At 29.6% G+C, this 19771-nt stretch overlaps 1 protein-coding gene across 1 annotated transcript in view; it reads left to right on the forward strand.

Annotated features, from left to right (window-relative positions):
- The window catches only part of LOC129958346 (attractin-like), a 142505-nt gene that overhangs the window by 66891 nt on the left and 55843 nt on the right, over positions 1–19771 (forward strand). Inside the window, exon 12 of the mRNA XM_056070767.1 lies at positions 8116–8262. Coding sequence (XP_055926742.1) covers positions 8116–8262 — 147 coding nt within the window. The remainder of the gene's footprint in view (positions 1–8115; positions 8263–19771) is intronic.

Below are 19771 nucleotides of genomic sequence, written 5' to 3' on the forward strand. Positions count from 1 at the left end.
TATCGATATAATTAGCAAAAATGGTTTTGCGTTCTTTGAAAAAAGGCAGTCTAACTAAAGCCCAAGTTCCATTACTGTTATGATTTTAAACTTTAAATGAGTATTATTTAAAAGGAAATAAATTTGGAGCTATTGTTTCCTCCTTTTCTTCCTTTGAATGTCAAATCGATCTTACCATTTCTTATGCAAGCAAAAGTTTGAATTTTGTGTTTTAATATTCAAAGCTATTTAAATTGGATGTAAAATATTGATCCATTATTATAATTCCAAAGCAATTTATTTTAATTAAATAAGTATTTTACAATAATTATTTTTCCCGCTTCTCACAGATCTTTTGGTTGAATTATGAAGTGTCTGTCATTATTGCTAATAATATTGCGAAACATTTTTTGTTTGCTTATTTTTAAACATTATAAATACAGATTTACTAAATTCTTCATATGGATGGATGTTATGGACGACATGAAATGAATGTTATTGCTAATATTTTCTTTTAATATTCTTTTTTATCTTATGTTGGTTTAAAATTCCCCATACATTCAACAAAACGCTCTATAATTTAAAAATATTAAGCGCAAGAAATTAATTTGTTTGACACACTATAAGTACACATTTCTCTTGTAATTTCTCAAAACCTTTTTTAAAAAGAGAAGGGTGGCATTTTTCGTATATATTTTGTTGCATATGAATCTGATTCCCACAGAAATTTTCAAAATTCATTAGTGCTGTCTTTTTTTGAAATTTATACCTTTAAAATGTTTTTCATGCAATAAAAAAAATTATGATAAAAACCAATTTTTCGCATTTTTTTTTTAAAATTTACAGGGTAAGTATTCAGCTATTATGCAGGTAATTTTTAACTTTAGTTGATGCACTAAAAGTCAATACAATTTTTGTATCATTGAAGAATTTTTCTTATATTGGTGTAGTGATTTCATTTTGTATTTGTAAATGAATTTTTTTAGTGAAATTATTTTGCAGTTCTAGGGCACAAATAGGGAGGGCACACTAGGAGGAAACAAATCTTTTCATTCTTAAGTTCTCTGCCAGTGTGCATATGTTTTTCTACTGCATTTTTCGTGAGTAAATTTGACACACATTTCTGAGATATGATTGGTTGGCTAATACTCGGTCTAGATGTGTAGATTTTTAGTTTTTGTTAATGTATTTGGAGAAAAAGAGAAGAGAAGGGGAGGGGAGAGGGAGGTTTTTATATAATTGAAGCTTGAAATTCAGTAAGTAAAAATGTTTTTTGAGCATTAAATTTTATTTTGCAATGATTTTAGTTAAAATAGTAGAACAATTTTTGAAATACAGTTAAGGACATATTGAGCAATTATTAAAGAAAATAAAATAAAGCTACATAATTCTGAGGATATTAGGTACATCTGAAAAAAGTTAGGAAAATTTCTTAAAAAACCTGGAAAAGTCAAGGAAATTTAAACAGCAGAAATGATGACCTCCTTGGCATAGCCTTAGTTCTTGAGCCGTCAGGAATAGCCTGCGATTGCGACGACTAGGTTGGAAGAACGGCTCATTTCACTTTGAAATTGCCATTAAACATGCCATTCATTTAAACTCTCACGTGCAAAATTTTCAAAGCATTCGGCATGTGAAAAGTGTTGCAAAAATGCAAACTTATTGTTCGGGATGAATGCAAAATGGTGCATAAAAAAGCGCTCGAGATTCTAGATCGATCATTGTAAGATTTATTTGAAAACATGAGATCATTTGGGAATGCATTAATATGCTTGCAAGAAATTTCAAGCAAAATTTATCTGTAATTCCTCGGTCAACATTGGCTGATGAAATAAATGCTTTCCTGAAATATTAGATTTTTTCGCGACAGGTAAAGGCATTGAAATTAACTACAATATGCATATTTATCTGCAAAACTATTGTTTAGATGAGATATTATCACGTCAGTTGCTATAAATCGGAAATTGAAAAGTGACGGTTGATCCAACCTCAGGACCTCTTTCATTGCCTCATAACTTATGCAATTTAGTGATGTCAAAAGAAAAAAAAAATTACTTAAAGTATTTTCCAATATTTGATTGGAAATATTGCCTCATAAAAATTATAAGAATCCAAATTGCCTTAGAGAGCGAGGTATTCTTGCGGTCAAGGACAGTGTCGCTTCGAACTTAAAATTATTCAATCAAAACATTCAAAGTGATATAGTCACTTTGTCACAATTCTTTCGACACTATTGTGTGAGCAAATGAAGCTGTTAATTATTAATATTTGTGCCAATTATTAGCCAAAGTTTTGGAATAGCCGTGGTTTGCAGTAATAAATAAATAATAAGCAACGTCATAGAAGTAACAGTCTTGAAAGGACCTTTAAATGGTGAATATGATTTCATCCTTCGCATTCCTGTGATTCCAACAAACATGCCATTTCAATTTAAGAGATTGCAATTCTTGTTTCGATTGGAATTTAGAATCATCATCAACGAAGCACAGGGCCAATCTTTAGAACTATGCGATTTAGATCTTGACACTGATTGCTTCTTACATGCGCAATTCTATGTTGTATGTTCTTTAGTCGGCAAGCCGACCATCTCTATCTGCATAGATAATGACGCAACAAAAATATTGTATACCCAGAAGCTTTGTGAAATTAAATATATTAGAAATGTACATTTTCTCTTCTCTCTCTCTCTCTCTTTTCTCTTTAACTATACTGTGTCACAGCAATGTGTGACCGGGTACAGCTAGTATAGAAATAAATATTAAAATTAACAAAATATGCATATAAAGTTAAAAAATTTAATAATAACTTTGCGTTATAATAAAACAAAAACAAAAAAATTCTTCCTAGAAAATTCGCAGGCTTACATATACAAAGATGTTTGCTTAATTTTTGGCTTTGACGTAATTTTTATCACACTTTTTCACTAGGCTCTTTGGATTTTAATGATCAGTTTTAACTTGAATGTACTTGAACAGTATGTAGTTATGGAATCACAAACTTCTCATTTTAGGTTTGTAGAAAACTGTTAATGAGATCAGATCTGAAAAATGTTTTCCTTCAGCAATTTTTTTTTTTTTTAATTACGTTTTCTATGGAAACGTGACCGTGGATTTCAGCGGTTTCAAAAGCGACTTTTATACATGATATTGTTTAATCCTCTTTTAGGTAATAATTCTACAATATTTTTGATATCGCATGTGTTTTTTGTATAAATTTATTCTTTTTATTGTTCATTTAATTATATTTTACTTTGGTGTTTAGCAATATTCATTATTTTATGAAGTTCAGCTTCTTTGTCTCAAGCTTGGATAATATCTGATATTTTTTTTTCTGTTAGAGGATCACTGTTTGTTTCTTTAGCATTTCGCCAACGTGCAGGATATTTTCTACTTCAATTTTTTAAAAATTTATCTCTGATAATCATATCTGAGACATTGTTAATAGGGTAACAACTTATCTAGATAGACAATCTTCTTGTCAAAAATATAGTCTCCATTATTCTGCATGGCAGCTTTTCATCGGTCTACAAGCTTGCCAATTCTGTTTCTGAAAACTGATCTTGACTTCTCATGTAAAAAGTTTATAAAGTGCTTTTTTATATTTTTCTCGGATTTTAAAGGCTTGCCACTTAAACTACTGTGGAATGATTGAAAGAGGTGCAAGAATGGGAGAATATAGTGGGTACATAAGAATTTCTTATTTCAACGTTTGCAATTTTCACACAATTTGTTATGTAACGTCTGATTCGGCATTGTCATTTGAAGCAGTTTATACCTTTTCTAATTACTAGGAGCAGACGTTTTTCTAGAAGGGTTGCATTGAGTCTAGTTAATTATTCACAGTAATTGTCTCACATAATCATTCCAAGATCCATGAAAAGTACTAACATTTGAAAACCATTTTTTAAAGTTCTTAGTTTTCTCGAGAAGAGTAAAGAAAACACTCTTTTGTCTCCCCAGGCGTTGAACGCAATGAATCGAATGCTTAGTCATGCAATTTTGTTTACCTTATCAAGAAAGAAAACTACTCATAAGGAGGAATTCTTAGACAAAATCTAACATGATAGAGATCCAGATAATGATTTATGGAAAAAAATATTTTCTCTATCGGCAACTGTATTTTATTATATCTTTGGCACTTTTTAATTGTAAACTCAATTTTAAAATTACAGTGATAAAAATTTGTCTGCAATTTTTTATATTCATAAATCAGTTTTATGAGCGTCATTAAAATTCCGTGAAAACTACTTATTTTTACTGGTCATCATATGAGAAACCTTAAAAGTGTTTATTTTTTGACTTGTTGATTATTTTTTTTTTTATTTCTGACCGCAAAAATATAAAAACGTTTTCAGCATGCTATAGAACCACGCTAGATCTGTTCAATTATATGGCTCTATTTTCTTTGCAGTGTGTGCTTTTTCAATGCGTAATGGATCCCAATGAATTCGGAAGTCAATAGACGGTTAGAGAAACGTTTTTGAAATTAGGGTTGGGGTTAATGTTAGGGTTCATCTCATTTTAGGGAAATATTGAGTATGAAGAAAGTTTATCTTTTTCTTTTACTTAACTCTTATTTCATCTTTTGCTTGTTGCCTATCTTTTTATTAATAGTACTATGCATTTATGAAAAACCACAGGAGTTAGTTTTTAACGAGTTACTGTTAACTACTTACATCTTCAACTCATCATTGCTCTTCTGCACGTGAAGAGAGCATTTGCTAATCTTTCAAAATCATTTTGTAAATTATTTATGTATTTTTACATTAAGTAATTTTTATTCGAAAGTTCAGAAATTTTTAAAAACATACTTTCAAAAGCGTTTCATTGAATAATTCAAGGCTTCCAAAAATGAAAGTCAAGCAAAATATTTGGTGCTGTAAAATTACTTTTAGGCCATTTGTTAGTCTTGCCCAAACATATCAATCTAAATTAATGCCAATAAAATTATTATTTTTTTCACATTCTCGTATGCGAAACTTTTAAAGAGAAAGAATTGTTATCATCGAAAATTCGAGTTCGAGCCTTTTGCCCTAACTTTACAATTTAAATATCCGAAAAACACATTTTTGGATTGTCTGTTAACACACAAACAAAAACGCTTTCATTTCGCTTGATTGCATTTTTTTAAAAAGGTTTTGGAAGAAAATAGCTTTCTGCAGTTAATTGCTAATGCCAGCTTAAATTTTCTAATAATGCATCATATTCTGCAATTGATATAGTGAGCGCAGATATAAGTGGGAACTAATTATTGTATGTCTTACATTCCACAAAAGAAATATCTTATAAAGTTATATCCTTTTCATGCGTGATTGTCAGTAGCTTGATTTTAAAACATTGGAATGCACAATGAATATATTTCCAGTAAATTATGCATTGGTAAGAAATGTTATTTTGGCAGAGAATAAGTATGTGTGAAAAAAGAAGCATACTCTGCATTTTACTTTTATCAGGGAGGATAAAAAGATCAAGATGTTTTTCTCATGGAGTTTATAGATTTCTTGGTCAAACAATCTTTTGTCTATTTCGAGAATTTTAATGTCAGGGAAATTAGATTACACGAGGGTTTATTTCCCCTGTATTTGAAGGCCATAAATTTAAACTGTGGATAGTTTTGAAATTTTTCATTCTTTCTCATGAACAGGCTTGTGTTGAAAGATAATTCAGCATTAATAAAAACATTGATGCAGGAAATTTGAATGAAAAATATTTTACAACGTGTAGTCTATGATCGTATAAAACGGCCAGTCGTAATCAACTCTATAATAATTTCTAAAGAATTGAGAATATTAGTAATAGCTGACGATGACATGGAGAAAGTTACTCTAATTTCTAGATTCCTTTAAAGAACAAGAAATTTTTTTTAATTGAATATAAAGCTATTGCACTTGTTCCACTACTTAGAAAATTTTCACTACTAACAAAGTTTAATTTGTTGGGAAAATTATTGATGAGAAATTTGAACGAATTAAAATAGCTTCAAAAAAATCTTAAAGAAGATACTTTTATTTACATATTTAACAAAATTAGCCTTACTTTTATATTCTAGATTTGTGTTATGGGTGTTAACTTTCTTTCGTTAAATTGTAATATTAATGAAATAATGATATAGCAATTTTTTCTTAATACTAATTAATACCAATTGTAGTGTAATTAAAAATTTTTAGTAAAAGTCCTTTAATAAGACTTTCCAAACGAAACTTGCTTAAAAAAGCATTTTATATAACTTAGTTCCAATGTTTGTAAAAAATATTCAGTAGTTACTAATGGTATTGTATGTTTAGATTCGTATAAAATAGGACCCTTATTTTATTAATTTATTCAACGAACTCATAGTTCTGTAATTAAAAATACAGTGCGTTAAGTTTGGTTATTTTTTTTTCTCTCAAGGGGCTCAAAAAGTACTTATAAATTGCTTAATTTTTAAGAAAAGATTTGTTTGCACTCTTTTGATATTACACTGAAAAGTTTTAGTGCAAAGAACACAGACAAATGAAGCTTGGCCTTTTCCCAATAAAATGCACCCGATCTATGAAAGCGAGCACGAACTTTTGCGGTAACCTGATATAATAATTTACCATAAAATACGATAGTCACTGTTGTTTGTTGCATGTGTATGATAAAATTTCAGAATTATTAATATTTTTTTAATAATATTAAAAAAAGACATAAAAGATTAGAAGATAATTGCTCTTTCACGAGTATTGGCCATTTTCTTTTGGATTTTTTTCAAATGTAGTTTGCGTGTGAAATAGCTTTTATTTTAACTTTCTTCACATTTAAATGTTAGCCATATAAATAAAATTTCAAATTGTTCCTGTCCCCTCCCCCTTCTTATATTGTTTGATTTTCTTGTTCTTTCTTGGCTTATTTAAAGATAATTTTATTTTAAAATTTGTATTTCCTGCCAGAAAATGAAGTTTATAAATAATAAGTTTAAATTTATTTAAAAAAATAATTGATTCTGATGTGATGAGAAATAAATTATCTTTTGGTAAATTAGGAAAATGCAGAAATGAATCTCAAGCTGAAGCTTGGGGTTAGCTTTTAAAATGTTATTATAAAAAATACCAATTGAGTAGACAATTGGCGTTTTTTATTTATTGATAACATTGACTGATTGGCTCGCCAGCATCCTGACCTAAGGGTAGCGCGTCTTCCCCGTGATCTGGACGTCTCGGGTTTGAGTTTTGGTTCAGGCATGGTTGTTCTTCCCCTGTGTTCTATCTGTGAGGTGTGTGAAAGATCTCCCCTCCCCCTCGTAAAAAGGGGTTGTGCAAGCGAGTTTGTGTGTGTCATCTTCATATGAGCTAGAAGTCAGTCTTCTGCCTTCGGGTGTTCAGGGGTCCTCCTTACCTTCAGAAGCCACTGCATTCTCTTTCCATGGTAACGCAGACACAACATCATCATCATTATCATTGACTGATTGGCTCAGTTAATTTTGATATACTTTTTTATGAAAATTTCAGAATGTCTTACAAACTTTATTCTAGTGGTTAAAGAATGTATCTATTTAATTCCTGTACTTGCATAAATTAATAAAATAACACGCACATGCCCAGTTGTCATTAACTGTATTTGAAATATTACTAGAGCAGGTAAAAATGTTATCTTTTAGATTTTATAATATATCAAAATTTGTTTGACTTTTCATATATATTTGAGGCAAATTGCTGTTCTGATATTAATTTTTATGCACTGAATAAGGATGTGGATCATACTTAATATGAAGGTGCAAATATTTTTTAGAAACATTAATCTTACCTTTTAGATAAATAAAATGTTAAAAATGAGATAAATTTCATTGTTTGTGAATAAATTTTTAAAAAATATTTTTCTGGTATATTTTCAATATTTTTAAAAACTGACTGACTTTTTGTGCTAAAACTTGTAACTTGTTTTATTTAATCTTAGTTTACTGTTATTAAATTGCAAATTGGGAGGGGGAGAATTAATTAAAAAAATTAAAGGTTTTAGAAATTTTTTAATATTAGACATTTTGTTTCTTTTCTTAAAATTTAAGAAATTAAATGTAATTATTTAACTAATTTAGAATAAATAAATTCCAAGAATTTTAACAACTCACTACATAAAACTATGTTCAAGTAATATAATTCATTTATACCATATTTTATAGGTTCATGTGAAAAAAATGCTAATAGTGCTGCATGTGAAAAAGCTGCACCAGGAATTAAGTGTGTTTGGAATTTTGAAAAGAAAATATGCCAGCCCTTTTCTGTTACTTCCAAAGTTGCTTCATATCACACTTGTTCTAGAAGAGGAGGTATTATATTTTATTTAATGCCTTTCTTCCCTAATTTATTTTGTTAATGTTAAAATTTATATATGTGTCATTAAATTGTTCCTTAGTCTTATCATTGAAATTGAGCAGGGATTTTTTTTTTCAAAATTATGTTTTGATAATTATTTGTATTGTTAAAAACTATTCAAGCTGGTGGATATTTTTTATAGATGTCATATGAAATGACTGCAAATTTATAACAGTTGCGGTAATTGTTGATGATTAGTGGAAACCATTCCCTGAGACCAGACTTAGCAATTTAAATTTCTATTCTTATCTCAAGAAAGAATGATTTGATTCCACTTGAAGTGGAGCCCATTTGTAAAATTCTAGTTTCTGAGCATAATGTGATTGTAGCTGTCCATGGAATATACTAATGCAATATAGATGTCTGTATTTACTTTGAAGTATTCTCTACACTGTCGTTTTTGCAATGATGAGGTCTGCTCTGACTATTAGCACACTGGTATGTGGGTAATAAATGAAGCAAAAAACCATTCTTGTAAAATAAATGAAGCAAAATATCAATTTATATTTCACTTGTATAATGCATTGTCCTCTCTGGAGAAGTGTAATTTGCAATTACTAAACCATTCTGTAAATACATTTTCTAGAGGTATGCTGAAAACTCAGAAAATAACATTATTATTGTTCTGCAAGTAGGCTTGCATTATGATCACATACAATATAAACTATCAACATTTCAAAATTTTTGTCGTTACTGAAAAATATCATTCTATCAGAAAGCTCAATATCACAAGCACAATTGTAAGCAAGAATTTTTTTCTTTTTCAGTATTCTACTATTTCTCTGAGATATCTTGAATTTTCAACTTTTCTAATTTCGATATAATGATTGTTTATATTGAAATTTGAATGCAACAAATATTTCATTTAAATTTGTGGGCAGAGAGAGAGAGAGAGATGAAAATAATTTGGTTTTTGTAGAGGGAGATGACAATAAAAATGTAAAGAAATTTAATTTTTATATGACCCATAGAAAAAAGAAAGTCAGTTAGTATAATATTTTTCTTATATCTATGTACATACACGATTCCTTCTTTTATATATAAATATTTTCTGAGGTATGGGCAACTTTATTTACTTAGGCAATTTTTCCACCTCTGATCAGTGCTGGAGCAAGAATTTCATTGTAATTTTCAAGTATAATATGCATACCATGAAGGATTATTTAAGTGGAAGAATCATGAAATATTAGCACATTAAAAATTTATTTTTTAAAAAATAATTAAATCGTACATTAATTAAAGTGCTCAAAAATGTGTTTAAAATGAACACCTCCAACCCATACAAAGTTGTATTATTTTAACAATGCTTGTATATTTGTGATTGAGTTCATCACTTGTGATTTAAAGACAGGCTTTTCGAACCGTTGGCAAATATCTACAGATCGTATGCTGATAAAGCTAATTCATCGCCTAGTTATGGCATGATGCCTATCAGAACTAACTGAATAATCGATCATAATGTTGTACAAAATGAATCCAACTAAAAAGTTTCTGAAAACTCTACACTGTACATTTATAGAACCAATAATGATGAACCTTGTGTACAAAGAATGGATTTTTCCCATTCCAAAAGTGATAGTTTTGAAGATTAATGTTTCTATCCCAATTTACTCAAAATTCTTCTGTCCGAATTGTCCAGTCCAATTTCTTTTTTTTCCATCCTTTGAACATCAAATTGTACAATGTGTTGCATATAAATTTCGTGTTATTAATATTCGATTTTAAACTAAATGGAAAATATTGGCCCAGTATTATAATATAGAACTAATTTATTGAAATAAATATAACACCAGAATTAATTTATATTTTCACTTCGTGGAAACCTTTTGTTGAAATATAAAACATCAGACCTTATTGTTAATATTTTCTTTAATCTTCTGCTTGCGGATTACTTTCGTGGAGCTCTCGGGCAAAATTGTCACACTGTATGTGCCATCTTATTTTTTCCAACTCTATTTATTGAGTACTTTAACAATTTCTTGAATAAAATTGTTCGGCTTGGTGCACATGACTGTATCAAAAATGTAATTAAAGATTTAAAAAAAAATCGATTTTGGATTGGCTGTATTATGAAAGTCAATGGAGAATTGATTACAAATATTACAGAAAGTAAAATGGAACTAATTCAAACTCATTTCCCAATCTAGGAAGATGACTATATTAATTTTAGGGAACTGCATGTGGATAACTGCGCATAAAACTTAACACTTGGAGAAATTTAATTTTGTTTGAAGAATGTGAAAACCTTTGGAGCTCCTGGTTTTGATGGTGGGAGACTAAAAATTATTATTGAGATCTTTAGTTCAAATATAATTTGGTTTCAATTTATTAATAACGGCGTTTTCCGAAAATCATGGAAAATTACTAAAATTATTTTCATTCTTAAAGGTAAAGTCCGTCAACAATATAGCTCTTACTGTCTTGTATGTCTTTTACCTATTTTGGGGCAAAGTGCTGGACAAATTGATCACTGGACGGCTTATAAAGTTTTTACTCTCGAATAAAATATTGCATAAATATCAAAATGGCTTTCGAAAAGTTAGAGGTGCAGTAACAGCACTGAAAAATATTGATGCGTTTATAACACATGCTGAAGAATAGAAGCAACTAACCTGTCTGATATCATTGGTTATGCAAAATGCGTTTAAACTCAGTCAAGTGGACGCACATTAAATCACTTATGAGAAGACTTAGTATCCTTTCTAAAATTGTTAGAATTGTTGACCTATTTTTCATGGATACAAAACTGTGGAAGTACAATATCATGACACATAGGTCTAGTCTTGGTCCAATACTATGTTTACTAATTATAAACGAAATTATGTGTACTAATTATAGCGAAGTTCTAAGGCTTTATACAGGTCTTTGCAGTTTATATAGCTGTTCTGTTGAGAACATCTGCTTCATGTCTGTCATCTTACAGAACTGAATAGAAAAGCATAGACCGAATTGGAATTCTGAGTTTTTAAAAAAAGCGACTTTATGTATTTTGACTTCTGTGTTCAACATTTTCTTTAAATACAGGAAGGAATAGAAGCATTTCCCAAACACTGTACTCAATGGAGAGAAATTGTCATTTGATGAAAAAAACTTACATTTCTGGGGGGGGGGGCGATTTGACTTAAGCTTCATTCTGAAACGAAACAATAAACTATTGGAATTAGTGATGAAATTAATTGAAAAAATTGCAATAGCAAGAACCACTTGGGGATTGATACGTGAAATTGTTAAAAATAGCCATGTGACTGTTTTAGAAATCACTTGATATAAAATGATTATCGCATATGGTAGTGAATTCTAATATAGGAACACAGGTCAAGCTTAAAAATAAGATTCTGCAAACAGAGAGGATACCGCTGATTGCAATAAGAAAGTGTTACCGACCTGTTTCGAAGGAGATGTTGTAGGTTTTGGCTTTCTGTGCCCCTTTAGATTTAAATATCTTCATTGAGTATATAATAGCAATAGAAATCAGGAAAGCAAAATCACAAAAAGCTGTTGAAACTAGTTTTCAACTAGTATAAAACTAGTTTCGATGACGAAACTACAATTAATCGCTGAGAAATAAGGTTCATCTCATATAAATTTGACGCTGAATATGAAAATCACTATATTAATACCGACGGATCAGAGATTGGCAGTGGAGTAAGTTGTGCGTTATTTCATTAATATAAAGGAACTGAAAAAATAGAGTCGAAAATGTTTCGACTTGTCGATGTCAACGCAGTTTTTATGCCTGCAAGGTCTTTGCGTTTGACCAATACATAGGTTACATTATATTTAGGAACATTGACAAAATCAATATTGTTTCTCATTCAAAGTCCTCTCTCAAGACGCTTGGTTCCGGGATAGATAGAAAATCTTATATATGGGATATCAAACGGAAAATGAGACTTGTTGAAAGGAGAATTACATTGCTTTTTGATCAAGGCAATTAGGGGAAATGAGAGAGCTAATTCTCTAGAAGAGCTTGCACCACTAAAAATAAACTTTACCGTAAGTAAAAAACAATAACAATATAACATAATGAAAAACATATAATGAAATAGAAATAAAGCAATATTTTGAAAGAAAAAATTATATATATTTTTAAATTATAAAAGCAGATACAAATGAGCAACATGTGCATTAAAAAGGGAAGAAAAACATCCTATTTCATATTCCTCTAGTGTAAAATCAGAAAAAAAAAAAAATCCGAATAATATAGATCTTACAATATATGTCCCTTATCGAAGTGTCTTTAAGGCAGTATCTCCGAATCAAATCGGCGGACATTACTTGCTTTAATTCTCGATAACATGAATGTTCCATCCGTATCGAAAGCTTGCTAAATATCAAAATTTCAATAAAGCTGAGTCAGTATGAAGCGCTCAATCAAGATTGATGAGTATTAAAATTTCGATAATGATCAAATGACGGATGAACAGACCTGCCGCTAAAATTACTCTATATCATAAATTTAAAAAAAAAAAAAGAAAGAAGTTGCATAATTTAATGAGCCTTATACAGTACACTCCCGATTATCCACGGAATTGGGTGGCGCGGCCGTCGCGTATAACAAAAATCGCGGATAATCCGAAAAAAGCTAAAAACGGGTATAGCAAAAAAGAAAACAGCCATTCCAACTTTGAAAAATCGTTTGATGTACAATAAAACGTAAAATAAACAGCAGGAAATGTTTAACTAACGCTTAATATTTTAGTATATCACTCAAAACTAACCTAAAATGCATTTTGTTAATGAAAACAGAAAAGTGCTTTGTATTTACGAGAGGCGTCAACGATACACAGAAAAATTAATACATATGTACTGTTTTAATGCTGTAATGTATTATGCAATTACAAAAGCATAATTGTAAAACTGCACCTTTTTGAAAAAATCAGTCAAAAAAAAAAAAAAAAAAACTTAGTGCGGCAGGCGCGGATAACCCGCCAGCGGATAATCGGGAGTCTACTGTATTATGAAATAGAAATGAAGCAGTATTTTTAAGGAGATAAAATTTGAAAAAAAATTATATTTTTGATAATTTAAAAGCATGTACTAAAGAAATGAAAGTGAATTAAAAAGGAAATATATATATATGTCTTGACAAAATTTTAAGATTTTAAAAATTTTTAGATAATGTTAAATCCTAAAAATTCGGAGCTGATTTAGATTTGTAACAAAAGTTTGATTAGAAATAAAATACTCATCAAATAGTGAATAAACTTTCAATTTTAATTTTTCATATTTTTATTACTTATTAATATTTTGGTTACCGTCATGCTTTTGTCATTGCTAGTGAGTCAATATATTACTTACTGAAAGGTTTTGTAAATTGTCTCAGTAAAAATTATACATTTTAAATCTTTTACTTTTATTACATGGTCATTGTAGCTGGTGTGTGTGTTTAATCCCAGGAAAGATGCTTTCTTGTCTTTTTCTTATTTATTATCGCACGCACACACGCACGCACACGCACAACAACACACATGGATGATGATCACACATATATAAGGAAACACATAATATATACATTTAAAAGTAGAAATTGCCGCGAACAAAGTGCGAACGAATAATTCTTTTTTGCCGCTAACAAAAGAACGAGCGGTGCCTGTTTGCAACAGTTTCGCACCAACTCCCAGGTTGAAGTGTTTACAATAAACAAGCTTAAGGACGCTTCCCTCACATTCCAAACATACATATGGTTTAGAGCGTACTGCGCCATCTATGTTCAGTATTAATTTTTACTGTATGAATAAGTATAGAAAGAATAAAAAATACAAATAAAATAATTAAATAAAAACAAAAATTACAAATAATAAAATTACATAAACAGTCATTAATGTTTGAATAATGTATTAATTTTTTAAAAAAACGAAAAATGAACTAAATTTAGAATGTATGCATATAGCTTAAAAAATGGCAATGAAATTTTTCGACATGTTTTAAACTTATTCTATAATTAATGTAATTATATGTATAAAATGTGAAATGAAGTTTTCCACTGAATAATAAATGCTATAACAAGAAATTTTTTGACTCAATCTTAAAAATTTAAAACTAAACAATGAATCCGTATTAATGTTGGTTAAAAAACTTGATATAAATTGGCCAGAATTTTACAATAAAGAGTCGATCATCAATTTACTGAATTTTGGTTTATTAGTGAAAAATGTGCGTCAGTGCAATTTGCCGTACATACAAAACCATTACATAGCATAACAAATTTTACATAAAATGCAATAGCTACATTCGGATATATATATATATGTGTGTGTGTGTGTGTGTGTAATGATATTTTTATTTATGATATTTATTTATGATTATTTTATTTATATTTTTATTTTATTATTTGACACTTTAATTTAATCCAAATTAATTTCTTATCTTAATTTAGTACATATCCTGATATAATTCCATTTTTTCTATTTAATTAATTCAAGAGAAGCTCTGTAAAAATACTTACATTTGCACTTTCACACGCTCCGCGTGAAGGAATAGAAAAATATCCAGCAAACACATTCTTTTAAACGATCCCTGTGTTTTCCTTATGAGAATTGACATGTGTGAGAAATCCCTATCGGAATCTTAATAGTATATAAGCACTGTGAAAAATATTTTCCATATCAAAATATGGTATGTAAGACCAGGGATAATTTATTTCGTTCTCTTCTTGCTTTTTTCGCTGTTGTGCCGCGTTCTTGCCTTGTTAGCGCCTCTTGTAAATAAATATGCCATCCCGGGATGGGTTAAAGCGAACTTAAAAATGTAAAGTGTCTTCATTGTCTTCGAAACAGCATTCTGCTTCAAAAATTATATAATATAATACGTAAGCATTATTTTATGTGAAGCAGGATGCAGTTTTAAAGACAGTGAAAAGACTCGATTTTGTGACGCCGTTTTATTTCATTTTGAAGAAGCAGGCATATGTACAAGCGAAGAGCACACACTCACAACACAGAACGACACAGAGAGGAACGAGGAAAAAGCTCTTGAACATTTTATCCCTGGGCTTATATAACCAGAGAAATTGATAGGGAAAAAATTTCTTCATAGTGCTGATATATAATGAGATCTCGATAGAGATTTTCGCTACATACTACGATAAGGCAGTAGAGACACAGGGAGGTTTTAAAAAAGAATTTGTCTCGTCAGCGGTATTTTGTTCCTTCAAGCGGAGTGTGGGAAAGTTAGGCTTTTAGCCGATTCAGGAATTTTACATAGCTTCTCTTGAATTAATTAATTAGAGACAATGGAATTGGATCAAGAGATAAGAGAATATTTTAGAATGAAGTTACTGTGGGCTAAATTAAGATAAAATCTTGGAAATTAATTAAATTGAAATTAGAATTAAAATATCATTACAATTTTTCCCCACCGCAAGGCTTGAAAGTATTTCGGGGCCCTCGACACACAGCCATACCTTACAGTGGTGGTCAAGTAAGAAACTAAAATTTAAAGGCATATTAAAAGTGATACCCGAGTTTCCCTTACCTTTACATTAATATTAAAATCATTTTGAACAAGATTATGTAAAGCATAAAGAAGATAGTGATATCTGTGAAAATATTAAATCAAAAATATTGAACAACACCAAAAATAATAATATTAAAATGTGCAGTATACAAATGATTTTCTGCAGAAACTCAGTCTATTGTCTCTCAGTCTATAAGATTGTCTTTATTTGGTGAGGAATGTCTCTAAAGAAGGTTTGCACACAGTGTCCTTTAAATAGTAGAAGACTCACCAAAATTATCAAAGTGGATGTAAAATAATGGAATAATAAATTGAACTTATATAATAATAATAATATATCAACATAGTTCTGATTTTTATATGTAACACTTGAATCTGAAAATAATGAGATTCAAAATACGTTTATTATAACATTAATACTCAAAACGAATGACATAAAAATGTGTAATTGTAAAAGAAAAACTTTAACCTACTAGTTAGCCAAATAGTGGTGAATAGATCAACCTTGTCTATTAATTCCTAGTAGTGGGGGAAACTTAATGACCCAAAATTAGGAAATCAAGAAGGGGGGCGTAATTCTTGTTCTCTTTCTACTCTCATCCCGGGATATTTATTTCCAAAGTGGAGAACAACATATCCAGAATAAAATTAGAAAGAGATAGAAATTAATTGCGAGGTTGACCCTATACTCGCATTTCAATAAGATTGAGGTATTTGAATTTATGTTGTGATGGGGCCTATCGCATCATCACCATGAAGAAAAGAAAAACTAACTCTTACGAGTGGAGACAACGGGCCAACCTGAGTTGGGGATTATGTGGAAGAAACATGGGAAATAAAAGGATATTTTTAAAAAAATTAAATTATTATTCTTGACTTAATTTTAATTTTTCTAGTGGGAAATATGTTCTTAATTTTGATTCATGGACAATATCAGTAGCTTTGTTTGTTAATGCGTTTGGTTTAGTTATTTCATAATTTACATCTGAAATTTTAGTTACTATTTAATATGGACCTGAAAATACTGGAGATAATTTTCTACGATTTGGGTAATTAAATTCCTCATACATTACAATGTCACCAGGTTGAATGGAGAATCTATAAATCTGACATATCTTATTTTATATTTATCATGATATTTTATTGTATTATATTTAGCTAATTTTCTGGCTTCTACTGGACGATAGAATTGATTTTGAGTTAAGGGAGGAGAATAAGGTAAAGTGCCAAATAACAAATATGCAGGAGGAAATTTTGTAACTGAATGGGGTGTTAAATTATATTCATTGATTACTTGTTCTAAAAGTTTAGTCCAAGGAATTTTAGTAGGAGAAGAATTGACCTTGCACTTTAATTTAGTTATATTGACTGGTTAACTCTTTCACATTTCCCATTAGTTTGTGGATGATGTGAAGATGTTAACAGATGTTTGACACTGTAATTTCTGAGGAAATGTTTGAATTTAGATGAGGTAAAAGCACCATTTCTATCAGTTAATAATTTGGAAGGAACCTGAATTTGGAAAATCTGCTTTAATATATTAATATAAGTTTCAGAATTTTCATTTTTCGAAGGAAAAGCCCAAACATATCTAGTCGCATGATCAGTTACTATATGAAGAAATTTTTTAGTTGAATTGTAATAGTTAAATCTAACAACTGTATCGACAGGAAGACATTCAAAAGGACAATCTGTGGGGGGCATAGCCTGTAAAAGGCCAAATCTTTTTTTTCTTTTTCTTTTTATTTAATTGACAAATATCAAAATGTCTAACAAAAAGTGCAATATCTTGAGTAATATGGGGCCAATAATACTGAGGAGTAATTAAATTTATCATTTTTTGAGTGCCTGGATGCCCAAATTGTTCATGAGCCATTTGCAAAACTTTTCTCCTAAGAGAAAAAGGTGCAACTATTTTAAACAAATTTTTCTTTTTGACTACAAGTACATCATTAATATTTTTATATTTAGTATTATCTTAATTGTCTAAATTTTGATAGTGTTCTATCTAATCTAATTCCAATAAATGCACAAAATGTTGGAGATATTGAGCAGTAAAATACCTTGATAACATATCAGCTTCAACATTGGCTGTTCTCTTTAAATATTTAACTTCATAATCAAACATGCTTAGTTTTAAAGACCAACGAAATAATCTTCCCCTTAAATTTTTAACATTTTTAAGCCAAACAAGAGCAGCATGATCAGTATGAATTATGAATTGTTTCCCATGTAAATAGTAATAAAATTTATCAAGAGCATCTACTATTGCTAAACATTCCAACCCAGTTATACAATAATTTTTTTTTCATAACAAAGTTCTTGAATGATAAGATACAGGATGTAATTTGCCAGAACAGCTCCAATGGCTACCTGAGATGCATCACAAAAAAATGAAGAGGTAAATAAGGGATATATAGTTGTAACACAGGTTTAGCTATCAATTTATTTTTTAACATTTCAAAAGCTTTTTGACTATCTTCTGTCCATTGCCATGGTGTATCTTTTTTAAAGAAGATTATTTAAGAGTTCTCTTAGTTTAGCATAAGAATCAATAAACTTATTATGAACATTTACAGAACCAAGAAAACTTTGAAGTTGTTTAACATTTTTTGGAGGTTGTGATTTTTTAATACTTTCAATATTATGGTTATCAGGAGAAATGCATCCTTCTTTGACTTCATATCCCAAGAAATTAATTTTATCTTGATCAAACACACATTTAGAAAATTTTAATTTAATGTTTTGTTTTTCACACATTTGAAAAATCTGTTTTAAATGATCATAGTGTTCTTCTAATGAGTTAGAGAAAACTACTATGTCATCAAAATAGTGACATGCAAAATTTGAAATGTTATGTTTATTTAAAATTCTACGAATAGTTCTATTGAATATTGCAGGTGCATTTTTAAAGCCAAAAGGTAGGACTTGAAACTCATATAAACCTTCAGTGGTTACAAATGCCAATTTAAGTTTATCTTGTTCATCCAATTGTATGTGCCAATATTCAGATGCAAGATCCAAAGTTGAAAAAACTTTGACAGTACTTAATTTATCTAATAAAGTATCTATTCTAAGTAGAGGCTCTGCCTCGGATTTGCAAAGCGAATGAATTTTATGATAATCAATACAAAAACAACTTTTTCTATTTTCATCTCTTTTACATGCTAATGTTACAATGGAGGAATAATTACTAGTAGATTGTTTTATTAAACCTGTATCTAACAAATTTTTAATTTGCTTATTTATTTCAATTTCATCAGTAGCAGAGGTTCTATAAGCCCTTTGTGAAACTGGTAAATCAGATGTTAAATTTATTCTAGGAGGTTCCATTCTTATTTTACCAACATCATATTTATTTTTTGCAGACACATGAGAATATTCTGACACCAGAGATAACACAGATTCAGATAGTTTATTTACAGTCAGAGGTGGGGGAAATTTCCTCTGAGGTATACACTACCTTGACCTTATTATCACTAGTGTTATTATTTTCAACAATATGTAAAGACATATAATTATTATTGGTATGCAAGTTGGTAATAATTTTTCCTTTTTGAAATATTTTATTTTTATCACAATCTATAATTAATTTATATAAACTACAATTTGGAAGTCTTAAAATGATATATGGTAAAGGATTGTCCATACTATATAATATGATTTTCTTATTTATTTGGCCAATTTTTAAATATATGTCACAGATTTGGGTTAATTGGAATGTTCCATGTGATTGTTTAACTTTAATAGGATTTACATTTTTTTTGTAAAGTTTTTTTACAATATCTGCAGATATAATTGAAAGAGTGGATCCTGTGTCAATAACAATATTTATATTACTATGAGGGTTATAAACAGTGTCCAAGTTAGCTAGACTTGGTAAAGTTGAGATGTGTCCAGACACTAATAATTGTCATTGTGCTGGACCAGGGGCCTCATTAGGAGAATTTTGTCTCGTTCCAGTATTTTGAGAACAGCCAAGAAGAACTTCTGTGCATGGGGAAG

This window comes from Argiope bruennichi, chromosome X1 (assembly GCF_947563725.1).
Source record: "Argiope bruennichi chromosome X1, qqArgBrue1.1, whole genome shotgun sequence".
Classification (NCBI taxonomy): Eukaryota; Metazoa; Arthropoda; class Arachnida; order Araneae; family Araneidae; genus Argiope; species Argiope bruennichi.